The sequence below is a fragment of the Danio rerio genome, chromosome 8, assembly GCF_052040795.2.
Source record: "Danio rerio strain M-AB ecotype USA chromosome 8, GRCz13ab, whole genome shotgun sequence".
Lineage (NCBI taxonomy): Eukaryota > Metazoa > Chordata > Actinopteri > Cypriniformes > Danionidae > Danio > Danio rerio.
Genome location: NC_141028.1, coordinates 52,630,591 through 52,648,567, shown reverse-complemented (window position 1 = coordinate 52,648,567; position 17,977 = coordinate 52,630,591). Strand labels below are relative to the sequence as shown.

At 40.4% G+C, this 17,977-nt stretch overlaps 2 protein-coding genes across 5 annotated transcripts in view; one reads left to right on the top strand and one right to left on the bottom strand.

The window, feature by feature from the left end:
• grk5l (G protein-coupled receptor kinase 5 like) overlaps nucleotides 1-17,977 on the bottom strand; it is a 785,510-nt gene that overhangs the window by 158,068 nt on the left and 609,465 nt on the right. The gene's annotated exons all lie outside the window — the stretch shown is intronic.
• Nucleotides 7,481-17,977, top strand: part of adamts13 (ADAM metallopeptidase with thrombospondin type 1 motif, 13) — a 60,792-nt gene continuing 50,295 nt past the window's right edge. For 2 of the 4 annotated variants that reach the window (XR_015498418.1, XM_087265322.1), the window contains exons 1-10: nucleotides 7,481-9,211; nucleotides 10,396-10,462; nucleotides 10,636-10,904; nucleotides 11,621-11,783; nucleotides 14,010-14,143; nucleotides 15,400-15,483; nucleotides 15,560-15,684; nucleotides 15,885-16,031; nucleotides 16,132-16,266; nucleotides 16,575-16,725. Coding sequence is in view for 2 of the 4 variants with exons in the window: in XM_087265322.1 (XP_087121448.1) it covers nucleotides 9,101-9,211; nucleotides 10,396-10,462; nucleotides 10,636-10,904; nucleotides 11,621-11,783; nucleotides 14,010-14,143; nucleotides 15,400-15,483; nucleotides 15,560-15,684; nucleotides 15,885-16,031; nucleotides 16,132-16,266; nucleotides 16,575-16,725 (1,386 nt within the window). In the remaining 2 variants the exon portion in view is untranslated. The remainder of the gene's footprint in view (nucleotides 9,212-10,395; nucleotides 10,463-10,635; nucleotides 10,905-11,620; nucleotides 11,784-14,009; nucleotides 14,144-15,399; nucleotides 15,484-15,559; nucleotides 15,685-15,884; nucleotides 16,032-16,131; nucleotides 16,267-16,574; nucleotides 16,726-17,977) is intronic. The other 2 variants (XR_015498419.1, XM_087265323.1) reach the window with 2 other exon arrangements.

Sequence of the window (17,977 nt, the reverse complement as noted above, 5' to 3'; positions counted from 1 at the left end):
CCAGCCCGGCTCCTTGCCCAGCCGGCCCCAGCTCGGCTCCCTGCCCTGCCGGCGCCACCCAGACGTCTCGCCCTGCCGGTCCCAGCCCGGCGCCTCGTCCTGCCGGCTCCCCTCTGGTCTCCAGCCCTGCCGGCTCCCCTCTGGTCTCCTGCCCTGCCGGCTCCCCTCTGGTCTCCTGCCCTGCCGGCTCCCCTCTGGTCTCCTGCCCTGCCGGCTCCCCTCTGGTCTCCTGCCCTGCCGGCTCCCCTCTGGTCTCCTGCCCTGCCGGCTCCCCTCTGGTCTCCTGCCCTGCCGGCTCCCCTCTGGTCTCCAGCCCTGCCGGCTCCCCTCTGGTCTCCAGCCCTGCCGGCTCCCCTCTGGTCTCCAGCCCTGCCGGCTCCCCTCTGGTCTCCAGCCCAGCCGGCTCCCCACAGGCCTCCAGCCCAGCCGGCTCCCCACCGACCTCCTGCCTTGTCTCCCCTGATAGACTCTCCCTGGGTCGTCCCTCCTGCTCCTCCCTGGTGTTCCCTCCCTGCACCCTGGACGGACCCTCCGGCTCCACCCTGGCTCCCTGCCGGGGCCCCCGACCCACTGAATCCACCCTGGACTGTCCCTCCTGATCCTCCCTGGTCTTGCCCTCCCATCCCTCCCTTGTTTGTCTTGTTGGGTCTGGCTTGGCTTCCCTCCCTCCCTCCCTTCATGTCGTCTTGCCTGTTCACCTCCCTGTCTTGTGTCTGTTGATGTTGCCTGTTTTGTTGTCTTTTAGTGTTTCTTGTCTGTCTTGTACCTTGTTGGATGTTCCCTTTAGGGACGCCAGGTGGCGTCCCTTTTGGGGGGGGGCTAGTGTCAGGGTTCTGCCACTTTGGTCTTGTAAATTCTTGTTTTGGTGGCAGAGCTCTGACACTACTCAATGTCTGGTCCTGTTTCTGTCTCTGAGTGCGCGCGCGCCGTCGTGGGTGTACGCAGAGTGTGCGCGCTGCCACATGATGTGGCCGCGCGCGCTCTGCGTCCCTCAGACGCGCGCGCTCTTGTAGTAGTGTTTGTGTTTGTTCTGTCAGCAGCGCGCTGCTTTATTCTCGGCGCCTCCGTCTAGTTGGTTTCAGTTTTGGTTGGCGCTGAGATGAAGCATGCGCGTTGCTTATATGTGAGCGCACGGTAAGGTGTTTATCTATCGTGTGCTCGTGTCTTGCGTCTTTTGTCAAAGCACGTGGCTCGGTGTTTACATTGTGGTCACGTGCTTTTGTCGTGTGCTTCAGTGTTGTGTTATGTGAGCGCATGGCTTGTATTGTCTCTCTGTGTCATGCGCTCTCCCGTCTATTGTCTAGTCCCACCCTCCTTGTCAACCCATTATTAGTTAATTGTGTTCACCTGTGTCAATTTACTTTTTGCTTTATAATCCCCCTCATGTTTTCAGTCCTTTGTGAGTTCGTCGTCGAAAGTTTCCTGTCCTGTTGTGTCTAGCCCTGTCTTGTCCAGCCAGTCAAGTTTGTTTGTTCATTTATTTGTTTTATTAGAGTTTTTCCCCCTCGGGGTTGTTTGTTTTGCCTTTTTGTTTTCATTTTATAATTAAATAAAAACCCATTATTGCTGCACCTGAGTCCTCGCTCCTTTTCCCCTCACCGACCGTGACAAAAACAAGCAGTTGCTCTATTCATTCTGATTTCTGTGGCAGTATGATCTGAGGAAATCATTTCTTGGTTGAGTCTCTCAGTTTGACTACTGAATTCGGGATGGTATCCAGATGTTAAACTGACATTTACATTAAGGGCTTTAAAGAATTCCGACCAAAAACGAGAAGTGAACTGCTGCCCACGGTCAGAAAAAATGTAATCTGGTTAATCATAAAATCGAGGGCTGTGGGTAGCTTGGGTAAATGTGTAAGTCGACATCCTTTGGAGAAACAATCAATTACAGTGAGAATGGTAGTGTTCCCTCTGGAGACGTGCAAGTCAGTGATGAAATCAATTGCCATGTGAGACCATCTCTGTGGGACAGGTAATGGCTGTAGCAGGCTGGCCGGTAATTGTTTTGAAGCTTTTGAAATGTTGCAGACCTCACAATTCTTAACATACCTGATTATATTAGACGTAGAGGAGGCCACTAGTACTTGTTAGCAATTATTTCAAGTGTGGCAATGACACCAGAATGACCTGTGGTGGGAAGGTTGTGGGTTAGTTAAAAGACTTGGTCTCGAAGATTGGTTGGCACATAGAGTTTTTATGGAGGGCACTTAATGGGAGTGGGGTCAGTAAGTAGTCCTTTGTAAATTTCATTTCAGAGATCCCACTGTATGTGCGCTACTATGATAGTTGATGGAAGAATGGGTTTGGAGACAATTAGTTAATCTTCAGTTTTGAACTGGCGAGATGAGGCATCAGTTTTTGGTTCTTGTATCCAGGCTGATATGTTACAACAAAACAAAGCATGTAAAGGAAAGAGCCCAACAGGCCTGGCAATGATTTAATTATTTGTCTAAACGTAGATATTGCAAGTTGCGATGGTCTGTGAATACAGTAAAAGGGAGTTTAGCTCCTTCTAACCATGTTACCATTGTTCAAAAGCTACCTTTATTGATAATAACTCACAGTTAACTATGTCATATTTTTCCTCAGCTGAGTTCAGTTTGCAAGAAAAAAAAGTATAGAGGTATAATTTAGCTGGATCACTATGTCGCTGTGAGAGAACTGCCCCAATACCAGTACTGGATGAGTCGACTTTTACAATAAACTCATGTTCAGGGTCTGGATGCTGTAAGATAGGGGCTGAGGAAAATCTTTGTTTGAGTTGAGAGAATGCCCTCTCTGCTTCTGTTGTCCAGACAATTTGTCATTGCCTCCCCTTTGCCATTGATATAAGTGGAGCTGCAATTGTGCTGAAGTTTCGAATAAACCTTCTATGGATGTTGGTAAATCCGAGAAATCTCTGCATTTCTTTAACTTTGGTAGGTCTGGGCCATTTACAGACTGCATGATCATCCATGGTGACTCCATTAGCGCCAATGACATATCCAAGAAAAGTGATGGATGTTTGGTGGAACCAAGACTTTGTCCATATAAACTAAAACTTATCCTCCCAGCATGTCTCGGAAAACATCTTTGATAAATGCTTGGAATATGGAGGGACTGTTAGCCAATGCGAAGGGCATGACTTTGTAGGAGTAGTGGCCAGTGGTGGTGGAGAATGCAGTTTTCCACTCATCACCATTTACGGATACAAATGAGATTCTAAGTGCTGTGAAAATCCAATTTAGTGAATACCTTTGCAGAACAAAGTGGCTCCAAAGCTGAAGAAAAATGAATGAATATGTTTATATATAAAAAAAATACTGTAATCTTCATATACATGTTCTGGCAACAAGTGTTATGGCTTTCAGCAGTGACATTTGCATTACATGTAACTGAACTACATGTGTGACAAGTGAACTGAAACATTGGTTATAAATAAAACAGTAGGGGGGAAAATTAATATAAATTCTTCATGAGCAATTTTCGAAGGAGACACAAATAAATTGTGGACGTTAATGCAAATGCAATGAGTTTGCAAATTTTTTTACTGATAAGATCAATAATATCAGGAAGGCAATCAGCTCATCCAATCAGCCAACATCAGACAAGCTCAACCACCACTTAAAAAAATTAGGCAAACTAACAGAGTTGGTATTGCTTGATCTCAGTTCCGCATTTGTCACTGTCAATCAAAGCATACTTCAGGATAGGCAGGAAAAGGGTTCGGCTTTCTTAGGCAGTCCTCAAATGGTTCAAATCGTATCTTGAAGGGAAAGGTCACTATATCAATGTAGGTAACCATAGGACGAGGTGGACACCCATGAAGAGTGTAATCCCACAGGGTTCAATTCTGGCACCTCTACTGTTCAACCTTTATATGCTCCCACTAAGCCAAATAATGAGAAAGAACCAAATGTTCTACCACAGTAATGCTGAATCAATATCAGGCACGTGCACACATAGAGCTCAACCTGTGCAGTGCACATGCCCTTTTTAGTCTTAGATAGAAAGTGCACTTCCAAAATGATCAAAAGTGCCCCCGCGACACACACCCCTCCTTCCCAGTAGGCGCGCGACAACATCGCTCTTGAGTATGTGCGCCCCCAGTTTTTTCAGGAATCAGTCTCATGCTCACCACTCCTCCATGACCACCACAGCATCTGATACGGCCTGGATACAGCCTGGTCCAGGATTATGGAAACCTCAAAAATAATAAAAAAAGAGAGTAACATATGCTTAGATGCTATCAAATTATAATGTCTTTTGGGAAGTGTTCCCGGGTCCAGTTGCCCTAAATAATGCAGACTAACAATCCTTTAGAGGATTTGGATTTCATCAAAAGCGTTTGTGTTTTATGCTGATTCAAAGAGATGTGTCTTCAATCTAGTTTTAAACTGACAAGAGTGTGTCTGCTTTCCGAATTGTGTTAGGGAGGCATCTTAAAATCATTGCAAGAATTAGATGCTTTGTTTCCATTGAAGATTTAAAGAAATTTGTTCATGCTTTTATTACCAGCAGGTTGGATTACTGTAATGGACTTTATACCGGTCTTCCCAAAAAGATAATCAGACATATACAGCTGATCCAGAATGCTGCTTAAATAAAATTACACATTAAATTACATTGGAAATTTGCATTTTTGCCGCAACTAATTTATAAATGAGTCTGCATCAGCTATATAAAAGAGAATCCCTTTATTTAAGTGAATAAAATACCGTACTTACTGTAGTTCAACATTAATAAAGCTCCAGCCACACACCTGATTCGTGTGTGTATGTGTGTGTGTGTGTGTGTGTGTGTGTGTGTGTGTGTAGAGTAGATGAAATTAACTGGAGAAGCAGGCAGTGGGCCAAACCCCTGTGAGGAACGGTAGAAGGAACTCCTGGTCTCCAAAGTTTAATGATCCATTGCTGAGAATTAAGAGATTCAACATTATATTTTTATTATATTTTTAATTTCAGTTGATTTCATCTAAGGCTGTGACTGTGGTTTTGTTTTTTTCTTTATCTGTGGTGTCATAATCAGTGCCCAATCATCATTTAATTAATTGCTTAATTATCTCATTATCTTTAACTGTGAGCTGAGTAAATTTTACTGTGTACATTTTTTACTGTGTACAGTGAAAATATTAAAGTTCATGTTCGATCTGGTTGAGGACAGAGAAAGGCTGACATTGAGAATAATGGCTCATTTCCACTAACTGGTACTGTACGGTATGGTTTGGGTCGGTACGGGTCACCTTTATCAGGCTTGCGTTTCCACTACCAAGGGTACTCTTTTGGTGGGCATGGTGTATGACAAAGTTTCAGTCGCATCATTCTCGCTCGAGAAAATGTCTACAATAAAGCTGTACGGGTCGATCATATATCATATAAGAAGCACTTCTCACAAAACAGAGGCTTTACACACATAAATACTTGTTTATAAATGTTTATTACTAATTTTTCCATGAAGAGGATTTGATTATAACTGCAGATCAATGACAGCGCGAAATAGCCTACAGTAACGTCTGCAATTATATTAAATAAATTAACATATATGAACACATACAGACTTTTACAGTCTCTTATATGTTATCAATTACAGGAAAACTACACTCAGCATACATTTAGTCCTTAATTAGGTTCAAAACAACACAAAATATAGCCTACAGTCAGTGAAAACCTCTCATCTGTGTCTTTAATCTTTAGCAGCACATGTAGCCTCTGTTAGAGAGTCACTCCATCATTCTGAGTTCATATTAGTCCAAAAGGTGATGATAACAAAATAAAACAAGGCAGTTTGTTCACGTTTGTTCATGTTTGCTGAAGAAATAACGTGCTGCTTCTTTCCCGGTTTCTCCTTTTTTTCGCGCTTCACTCTCATGTTTGTCAGTGTCTGGCATAATTTTGAAAAGCACGCCAATAATCAAGCTCACGTTATTATTATCAGCTCAAGAAGTTTATTATTTCAGACATGGATGCGCGTCGAGCGTAAGCAAGAAAGCGAAACCGTTCGCACTTCAGACTGGCTCATAAAAAACTATGAGGCACAGGGTAGATTCTGCTTTACTCCATGGCTTTGTGGCTGTTCATCAACACGACGACAAGGTCTGTTTGAGCCCGGATCGACCATGGCTCGTTATTATAAGTATATATAATTCCGCTGTAATCTCTCGCTGTGTATTTCAAACATGGCTGCGTGTCTAGCTCCGCCTTTTGGTACCCTTTCTCGTGTTTGGCACCCTTTCCAAAGGGTGCCGAAAAAGTGGTACGGTACGGTTTGGTTCGGTACGCCTTTTGACAGTGGAAACGCCCATAAAAGCGTACCAAATCGAACCGTACCGTACCACTCAGTGGAAACGAGCCATAAGGGTAAACAACAAAGAATTTATAGTTGTGTAAATGTTGTACTAATAGTTGTCTGAATTATTATTTTTAGGTGATTGCAATCAATTAGGCTACATATAGATACTCTATATTTCTATGCACTTTAACTGAGAAGAATTTAGTTCTAGGCATAGTTTTATTTCCATTTCTTAAAGTTTCTCAAAGTGTCTGAATCCTTTTTGAGTTCATATGTACTGTAATTATTGCACCATAGGGGGCCAATCACACGGAATGCATTTACATTCCAAAAACGCGAGGTGCAACACACTAGAGATCTGCACAGGACTGGATTTTTAATCCTGCTCCTGCCAGGTTTTATTCCGCACCCGACCACTCCTGCCGTATATTCAATCTTTGTTCACCGGCTGCCCGATCTGCCTCGTTTTCTACCCGACTCGACCGTTCCCACTAAATTCAGATCTAGTTTCCAAAATTTCACATTAAAATTGGGCACTACCAAAAGAGAAAGATAACAGATAAAAGTGTAGGCTGTGCTAGGATTGTAGGCTAAATGTCAGTTTTGTTTGCCTCTTTGTAATGAGACATAAATGCCGCGTGACGTGCCGTGAGGTTTGTGGCTACATATCTACTGAATATATTTGCCAACTACCAATTGTGTTTTACATGCTTTTTCCGCTCAGAGTTGACTTTTTTCAACTGTGAGCACACGGCAACCAAAGGGCAAAATGCGAGGCACAGCAGGTGGTTATAACGCCAGGCGCGCAGGGCTCATGAGCAGCACGCATTATTACGGCCATTATTAAATCATTCAAAAAAGGTGCCTTATGCATGTTTTTAAACTGTGGATGTTACTGTTATAGTAATCAGTTGTTATTGTAATACATTTTTTAATGCCATCAGTATGTAAGAATGTTGTAGCTACAGTATGTCACAAAAGTGAGTACACCCCTCCCATTTCTGCAAATTTTGATTTATATCTTTTCATAGGACAACACTGCAGAAATGACTTTTTGACACAATGAAATGTAGTCAGTGTAAAGTGTGTATAGCAGTGTAAATTTATTGTCCTCTCAAAATAACTACAAATGCAGCCAATAATGAAAAAACTGTGTTAACCGCATCAGCTAAACTCTCCCCACTCTATTTTTTTCTTTTGTTGTTAATTCCGGAGGACAAACGTCCAAAAAACACAGTTTTTCTCCGGTCTACCTCCGAAAGCATCACCTTCAATTCACATTCTGTTCAAAGTTTTTCTTTTTGCTTGCTTTTGCCATTGCTTTTTCGTTGAGTTTTGCCAAAGTAGAGTCATTAGCATATTCATACGGGGGAGGAGGCAGGGAGGGGTTTTGTGCTCGTGCATGTTGTGCTCAGTTTCACGTTCATTTGGATGTACAAAAGAATATGTGCGGCATTCGGCGTACGCAGTGTTTCATACAGTTTTCAGTCCTGTAGGACTCCTTCTTCAGCTTGACAGCATCCCTTATTTCCGGCTCCTTCCCTCCAAGTGAGGTGACATTACATGTTCGATCGGGTTGTCGTGGTCCTAACCTTCGACCACCACCCGTTCCACAATGCACCGGCCCCTTACGGCTCCCCCTGCAGGTGGTGGGCCTGCGGGAGGATGGTCCCACATCGCTCCTTCGGGAATAAGCCCGACCGGGTTCCGTGGGAAAAAACCCGGCCACCAGGCGCACGCATACGAGCCCCAACCCCAGGTCTGGCTCCAGGGTGGGGCCCCAGCCGCGCTATACCGTACAACATCACAGTCTTTGATGTCACTGAACTCATAAGGGGTTTTTTAACCGCACTTAGTCTGACCTGCCACCTAAGACCTATTTGCCTTGTGAGACCTTACCAGGGGCATTAGCATCCAACAACATAGCGCTTAAGGATCACTCAGGCACTCAAACCCCTCCACTAAGGTAAGTTGGCGGTTCATGGAGGAGGTGTGTAACTCCTTTTGAGAAAAGAAAAAAAAGAGAAAATGCTTACAAACTTCTAAGTATATCTTAGCTTTCTTAGCTTGTTTCTCAAGAAGATTTTCATGAATCTGGTGACAGTTTAATAAGATAACATGGTAATTTTACCTCCCTTTAGGAAATTGGTTTGACTTACCCTGAGTTCCCCTCATTTCAGCATTACCATGCTCAGGGTTTTCACTTGACCTTGTTTCTGATATGGGCCTCTGGAATGCTCATTTGTTTCAAGGCACTAGAGTATTGCTCAAGATTGCCTGCTGACAACATATTATTACTCACTGACTCTCTAACTTGGTTTATTTCCTGCTCCCCTCTAATAGTTATTAATTTTACCACAAACACATTTCTAGATTTTTATTAATTACATTTCTGATGTTGACAACACTCAATTCAACAATTCTACTAATAACAACATAATTACTGGATATGTATATGTTTAATGATCTTTAGTTCCTCAGAACATGACAATTACATAGACAGATTACACAGATCTTTTTTTCAGCAGTTTCATAAATCAGTAAAACATGTACCAAATGATAAGTCAACCACATCGAAGCCTGTTACCTTCTACACAGATCATGGTGTGTCAACACACATTGTCTGTAATTCATCAACTCAGAATTTCGGTGGGGCTTCTCCATGTTGATCAATAACCCTTTTTTACTGTTTGATCTTTTTGAGCAGTTGTGTATGTACGGGACACTTTTAACCAACCTTTAACATTTGTCAGTCAGAATTCTCATTCTTTGCTTGGCTAAACACTATTAGACCAGGCTTGTTCAGCTTCATTCGGCTGCTCCTTTGCTTCATGCAGCAGCCAAACATGGAAAACTTGTCCTGGCTCTTTCTAGTTCTAAGCTTGTTAACAGCTGTATTTAGTAAATCATCTGTATTGATTTCACAATGCACTCTGCAGAAGGTAAGTGTTTTTAAGCGCTATTTAAAGGCAGATTTATAACCATTTAAGGATGTTTACTGTAAAATCTAAAGTATCAGTGTTAGGGAGGTTACTTTGGAAATGTAATAGATTACAGATTACTCAATTAAAAATGTAATAAGTAGTGTACTTTTTATTTATAAAAGTAAAGTAACTGATTACATCTGATTACTTTTAAATTTCTAATGGATTTTTTAAACTTTTTTTCTTTCGCTCTGTTTACCGTTAGAATTTCTATGTATTAACATTATATTAATTTAATTTTAAAGTACAGCCGCCACAAAACCAAACTTTATAACAAAAATGTTTACTGTTGTTACAAAATCCAAATTTTAGTTAGTTGTGCAAGGTGATTTTTGTGGCATTTGCAATAAAAATATTACATCTAAGCTATTTTTGCTATTTTAATTTTTAAATCGAAGCAACTTACATTCAAGTCAATCACATCTTAGTTATCAGTAAAACTGTCAATGGCACATATGAGGCATGATTGTTCAGTTCAGTTATTTACTGCAAATAATATGTTGTACTTTATATACACGTTATATATTTTAGTATATAACAGCAAAAACTAAAAATCTAATAAAACCAGATGTTACACATTTTAAAATACTAGTAATTTATATTTAATAGTATAGTACATATGTTTAAAACTCTTCATTAATAAATTACACTACAAAATGTAGTGTCAGTAGTAACTATCATGAACTAATAGTAATTACCATAGTATACTTTAGCCTTTACTATATAGACCTCCTCTCCCTAAGTCATCTTTTTATGAAGCAAATTTCTCGTGTTAGCTTTGGTTGGCGATGTCACAGACCACAGAGAGAGGTGGCAGTAATGCACCAAAAAGTTTGTTGTCGACCACTGAAAAACCGGTAGAAAAAGAAATGGTCATTTTCGCCATCATATGGCTTTAAATGTATTAATGTTTTTTGAAACCTAAATAGTAACCAAAATTAACAAAATAATAACCAAATATTTAATTTTAGTAACCAAATATTAAAATAGAAAGTTCAGATAGTATATGCAAATCTCTATCTATCTATCTATCTATCTATCTATCTATCTATCTATCTATCTATCTATCTATCTATCTATCTATCTATCTATCTATCTATCTATCTGTCTAATTTCAACAATGAATTTGTTTTTCTCTCCAGGATTTTTTAGATTCACTGAAACCTCAAGATTTATTTTATTATTTTGATACTATTTCTACTAAATCAGGTAAGTCTGATATTCACAGATTCGATAGAAGTAGTGGTCACAAATGAGGAGTCGGGCTAACAGGGTTAAGGTTTACAGAAAAGCCATTACTTTGTTTATTTTGTCTTTATAAAGTCAGTATATATAAAGGTGAACATGTATACACCTTAACATTATTGGTCAATATTTTTCAGTGCCTCCCTTTGAGATAGTGTGGGTGAACTGCTCAAGGAATGAGTTTATCAAAGGGCTGTGGAGGTGTTTGTTTCAGACCAAAGGAGAGAGCTTTGAGCTGGTCCAACACAGTGCTAAACAAGCAGTGTCCTGTCCCACAAGTCTAGAGATGATAATAAATTCAACGGTCAGCATGGTGAAGAAAAGAGAGGATATGTGTTGCGAGCAGCTGAAGTTACTACGACCAACGCATACAAGAACACTTCTCCCTGTCTGCTATGGAAAATTAGTAAGCTTATGTTATTATATATATATATATATATATATATATATATATATATATATATATATATATATATATATATATATATATATATATGACCAATAATGTTGTATGCATTGCAATATTTTAAGCAAAACTGCTATTACTCTGCTAATTAGCAGTCCTTCACACTCTGCTCTTACTGGTGGAATGTGTAATCAACGAAGATTGGCTATCAGGCTGGCCAAGTTTAGCCAGGAAACCCCAAACACTAAATTGGCCAATCTTTTGATTTTATTGTCCAACCCCTGTTTAATGTTATTGTCCTGTAATGTTATTGGTGTTAAGCTTCTCTCACACTGGAGTTTGAGCTAGTGAAATTCTGTCGCACGGCGCTGCGAAAAGGGGAGTGATTAAATACGATGATTAAAAATAAAAAAAATTGAGCAATTGGTCTATATTTTAAATTTCTGTCTAGAGAGGTCATGTTTTGATTCTCGATTGGTCTCACGCTGTCAAGTGATGTGATTTCTCAGGTCAGAGTTTACCAAGCTTGAACTCTTCAACGCAGCGAACTGTGAAACTTGTCGCATGAACTTGCGTTTCCAGTCTGACGAATTCGCGTGCGTGTGAATGGAAGTCTATGGGGGAAAAAATCCAGTGTGACTGCAGCTTATTTGTTGTTATGTGTTGTGCAGAGATATAAAGTATGTCTAATTATTAAAATCTGTGTTTGTCCTTAGCAAGGTTTGATTCAGTCAGGAGAAATGAGGCTGTATATTCGCCCAGTGCTCGAACAGCACATAGACAATCTGAAGGACCTTACTATGGATTTACCTCCCGGTGTTCCTCATTTGCTAATAACTCAGACATTACCAGTGAGGACACGTCTTAAACAGCCCAAGAGTGAGCACACATTTTACTGGTTAATATACACAGTGTACAGTACAATATCACTAAACTTAAACAGTCCACAGGAATACATTTTATCTTAATAATAATTCATCTTTTCCATTTCTTTGAGGGGACATTTAAACCTGATTGTTTTTTCAACTTGAGTATTTTTTGCTTGTTATTCCATATAAATATGCAGACATCTTATGCCTGCGCTTCAATTCTTATTGTTTTTTCAGAGCCTTTTGTAATCAATTTGAGGATATACAGATTTTTCTTTATTTTCTATAAATTAAAGGGCACATAGTTTACCCCTTTTTTTTAGATCTAATATTAATATTATAGTTCTTCTGAGTGTGCCAGTTTAGGTTCAGTTCAAAACACAGTTCAGATTTTTTATTATAATGTGTTAAAAAGTTTTATTTTGAAGGCATGTACAGAGCTCACTGTTTTAGAGGCATGTTGCTTCATTAGTTTTGACTTCCCGCCCAACCTAACAAGGAGACGGATCCAAGAGCTCCCCCGCTCTGTCTGTTTGGCAAAGACAGGCAGACAGAGAGAAGCAACATGAGTGAGAGGACCAGCATTTAGCCGTACATTTATGACTAGGACTCAGATCAAGCAGAGAGTATAAAATCATTTGTGTCTTTTTATAGTTTTATAGCCAACTGTGTGCTAGTTTAAAGTGCTAATCTTGTACACCGGGACTAATAACCACGCACACTGAATTAACTTTGACTGAGGCACCAGATGCGCCGCTCGGAGCCACGACACGGCACACTAGACAAGCACATTCGGATGTTATTTAAAATGAAACTATTCAGATGGAGCTCTGTGGCACGGCTGAAATAGGAAGTGTCCCGAATTGTGGCTGGGCGCCGCGGACTGCTGCCGACTTGAACGCCATTGTGTGCACCCTGATAGAAACCTATGTTTAGAATTCTAAAATGCATGGCGCTGCGTGATGCGACACTGAGCGGTGCTTCTGGTGTGCGGCCTGCAGGCAACGTCGTTATTTTATTTTCAATTGAGGGCACACGTAAGGCAACGCGCTCGCACTTTCCAGCTGCACCTAGTTAAGATCACAGGGAGCTTCTGTGACCGCGAGAAATGCAAAAGGCTGAAGTTTAAGGTAGACGCATTGAAAAGTACACGTTTGCAAACCTACCTACAAACAAACTAAGTTACAAACAATAATTCCCATTACAGCGATCATGTGGTGAATGTTGATCTTGTGTTGAGCCCAATGAGCCTTATATCTAAAAATAGAGCAAGGGTGTTCCTTTGGTGACATCGCTTTGACTCACACGCTGAAAATGGCGGACGTGGCCTGTCAATCAATATTGGTGAGCGGGGGGCGCACTCCTACATTAAGTTGCGGTCAGTCTCAAAACCGCTCCATTTGGTCCACCGTTTTTATGTTGTTAAATTGAAAAAAAAAGGACGGTGTGTTTATAATACCCCAATATGACAGTCTATACACTATACCTACACATATGTCTGTCCAAACCATAGGTGCCTTTTAACATTTTAACGCTGTTATAAGGAGACTACAGAGTCTTTAAGCATGAGCAACTCAATTATTACCTCAAACAATTTACTCAAAATACTAATTCACACAGGAATTTATCTTTCTCATAAAGTCACTGAATTATTATTTGAACAGACTCAGTTATAACACTGACAGTTTGTTGCTCAGATACACAATAGTCTGTAGTGCAAGCAGAGCAAAAACAGAGCACCATTGCATCTTAAATTACTTATTATTCATTCATTTTCCTTCGGCTTAGTCCCTTTATTCATCAGTGGTTGCCACAGCAGAATGAACTGCCAACTTACTCAGCATATGTTTTACACAACGGTTGCCCTTCCAGCTGCAACCCAGTAGCTACTTAGAAACAACCATACTCACTTATTCAAACACATACACTACGGCCAATTCAGTTTATTCAATTAACTTATATCGCATGTCTTTGTACTGCGGGGGAAACCGGAGCACCCTGGGGAAACCCACGGCAACACGGAGAGAACATGCAAACTCCACACAGAAATGCCAACTGACCCAGCTGGGACTCGAACCAGCAAGTGCTAACCACTGTTGCTGTTTACTTACACTTTACATTAAGTAGATTAATAATGACAATTAAAAAATGTAATACTGACTCTAATATACAATATGAGTACATTTATTGTTAATAACGTTTCTGCTGTTCATACAGTGATCTGCATTTGTCCTAGGTCAGTTCAGGTTACGGAGGTCACCTCTGAGGTCAGAGGTCACATATCTGGAGCTAGCAGTGGTTGTTGGTCCTGATGTCTACGAAGTTCATCGGCAAGACACTGAGAGATACATCTTAACCAACCTCAACATTGTATGTGTTTGTCTAATCTCAAGTCTTGCTTGTGATTATATACTTATTTACAATAACTTTGACAAATATACCATACACTACCTGACAAAAGTTTTGTCAACTATCCAGGTTTTAGGAATAACCCATACTTGCTTGACTTTTAGTTGATCATTTGGTATCGGAAGTGGCTTATATGAAAGGCAAAGGCCTCTAGAGTACGCTTATTTTACCAAAATAAAATAAGTTCATGCCTGAATTTTAAATTATTCAATTACGACAATAAGGTCTGACTTTGATTAGACAAGTCTTGTCACTTAAGAGAAACAATGTACAGTATAGAACATGGGTGGCCAACCCTGTTCCTGGTGAGCCACCTTTCTACAGATTTCAGTTGCAACCCATATTAAACACACCTGCCTGTAATTATCACGTGGTGTTCAGGTCCTAATTAATTGGTTCAGGTGTGTTTTATATGAGTAGCAACTGAAATCTGCAGGAAGGTAGCTCTCCAGGAACAGGGTTGGCCCCCTGGTATAGAATGTAAAGTCATGGTGCAGTGGAAAAATAATTTAATATTGTATATGACTACCATAAGCTTAGACAATGGCATCCATACATGCAATGACTCAAATATTTATTAATAAAGTCATCTGGAATGGCAAAGAAAGCATTCTTGCAGGACTTCCAGAGTTCATCGAGATTCTTTGGATTCATCTTCAATGCCTCCTCCTTCATATTACCCCAGACATGCTCAATAATGTTCAGGTCTGATAACTGGGCTGGCCAATCCTGGAAAACCTTGACCTTTTTTGCTCTCAGGATCTTTGATGTGGAGGTTAAAGTATGAGGAGCAGTGCTATCCTGCTGAAGAATTTGTCTTCTCTAGTGGTTTGTAATGTAATGGGCAGCACAAATGTCTTGGTACCTCAGGCTGTTAATGTTGCCATCCACTCTGCAGATCTCTCGCACACCTTATACTAATGTAATGTAACCCCAAACCATGATTTTTCCTTCACCAAACTTGACTGATTTCTATGGAAATCTTAGGTCCATGTGGTTTCCAATAGGTCTTCTGCAGTATTTGTGATGATTTGAATCCAGTTCAACAGATGATTCATCAGGCAAATCTACTTTCTCCCACTTTTCCAAATGATCAACTAGAAGTCAAGTTATTGTCTTTCGATCTTATAACTTAGATCGACGACTTTTGTCAGTTAGTGTATGGTATAAAAGTAGTGCAAAAATACTGTTATTAAATATCTACTGTACACTTGCAGGCCTCTGAGCTTTTGAGAGATGTTACCCTCGGTGCCAATATAAGGGTTCACCTTGTCCGTATGATCATTCTTACAGAGCCAGAGGTATAAGTGACCTAATGTTGTACACAACAGTTATCATGTTAGCCACTAGCAAAATAAAGTTTGTTTTAATCCACAGCCAGACATCCAGATCTCAGAAAACATCACATCATCTTTAAAAAGTGTTTGCGAATGGGGTCAGAAGGTCAATCCTGATGCTGACAGTGATCCTTTACATGCAGACCTACTGTTATATATTACCAGGTGTAGCCTCTAAAAGACTCTCACACTACTTAAAACTATTTTTTCAATATTGTACAAACCATTTATTAAATTCTAGATATTATATTATATTATATTTATATTATATTATATAGTAAATATAATTTTCTTCCAAACAATTTTAAAAATAATAAATGTTTCTTCATATTTGCTGTTTAGTAACTCTCTTTGACATCACTAAGGTTTGATTTGGTGTTACCCAATGGGAATAAGCTTGTGAGAGGTGTAACTCAATTTGGTGGAGTCTGTTCCACTCAATGGAACTGTGTTATTACGGAGGATACAGGCTTTGATCTTGGCATCACTATTGCTCATGAGATTGGCCACAGGTGAGCTTGAGAACATTAGGTATATCCAGTAACTAAAATTTAAAAAAAAAAAAAATTGCTGAAATATTTTAAACCATGTTTTGCCTTATTGTTTCATCAGTTTTGGCATAAATCATGATGGAATAGATAACACATGCAGTTCTAGTGGCTTCATGATGGCATCTGATGGAGGTTATAACAGCGTGGATCTCACCTGGTCCCAATGCAGCAGGGCTCAGCTCTACAGCTTCTTCAGGTGTCACTCACTAAATTCATCTTTTTATTATATATATGTTTTTAGCTTTCTTTGCAGCATTTAAAATTTAAATCATTAGTGGAGCTGCTGAAAATTTCCATCACCTAAATATATTACATAAAATATATTACAATAGAATCATTAATAATAATGCTGTTGTACTACATTTTCAAAAAGACAGCCTGTGTGTGTTAGAGACTTCTTTACATTTTTTTGCTTTTAAATCTTACAGACAAAACCAAAATAACTTTTTTTCATAAATGAGAGTTTTCCTCCTAACATAATTGTTTTCGTTCCCTGCTATGTAGTGCTGGTAAGGCAGAGTGTGTTCAGGATGTGCCAGTGTTGGGTGGTTCAGTGCAGGACTGGAGGCCTGGTCTTTTCTATGGAGTGGACGATCAGTGCCGTATAGCATTTGGCAGCTCAGCAACTGCTTGCTCTTTCACTAATGAAGACATGGTGAGTGAGAATGACTCTCAGTAGACATGTTTTTTTTTTCTGTGCAAATCATCAAAAACTCTCCTAAAATGTCCACATTTGATGTCTGATTGGTTTGCATTCAGCAGATTGTTGTGTGTTAAAAATGTGGAGATGTGAATGGAGAGAGACTGGTCTGTAATTCTCAACCAATGAGATGTTGAGTTTAGATTTTTTGAGCAGAAGGGTTACCCATGACCTGCTTAAAAATGGTTGGGAATGAATGTTACAGTGTGAAGTAAAATGTTGATGTGTGTTAGGGTCAGCACTATGGCCGTGGAATTGTCTTGCAAGATGTGTGACGGGATTGGGTCTAGAGGGCAGTTTGTGGGATTGGTAGAGTGGAAAGTTTGAATTCTTCTTCCTCATTAAGGAGGGAGATTTAGAAGAGTGAATTTCTGAGGGTGTTGTTTGATGGAGATTTGGATTGTATGTCGTGGAAAACAGCCTTTATTTGAGTGTTTTTCTGGGAAAAAAGTGGCCCTGTGAAAAATCCTCACCTCATAAGGAGGTAGTGGGAGCAGGCAGGTGCATAAGTAGGGCTTAACCTGAACAGGTAGGGCACATGCCTTTTTTCCCTTGGAAAAAAAATGCCCCTCGCGATCATCCAAATTCTCCTCCTCTCAGAACATCTCTGAGATGTCTCTCAGCACATCGGACAGCACAGGTGTCAAATTCAATTCCTGGAGGGCCACAGCTCTGCACAGTTTAGTTTCAACTCTAATTAAACACATCTGATTAAACTAATTCAGTCATTCAAGCTTGTTTTCAATGTGTTGAAGCAAGGTTGGAACTAAACTGTGCAGTGCTGTGGCCCTCCAGGAACTGAGTTTGACAACCCCAGATTAGAGGAAAAAGAGAGCATTGGCCTGGTGGAGAAAGAACAGATCTACACAGAATATTAAAGTGGAACAGAATGCTTCTGTTGCACTTATAACATCAAGAGGTGAGAACTGTGTGTGTGAAGGAAGAGAGGATGTGAGGAGGACTGGGAGGACAAATTGTGTCTAAAAGAGATTGGTTGGGAGGGTGGCTGTGTGGTTTTGGGGAGCAGTCAAATGTAATGCTAAAACAGAGTGCAGTGCTATGGAGACTGCATCTTCTGTGCTCCTGTTGCCACGGTAGGCAAACTGATGTGGGTCCAGTGTGGATGGCAGAAAGTCTTTCAGGTGTGCCAGGACCAACCGCTCGAAGCACTTCATGATGATAGGTGTGAGTGCTACAGGGCAGTAGT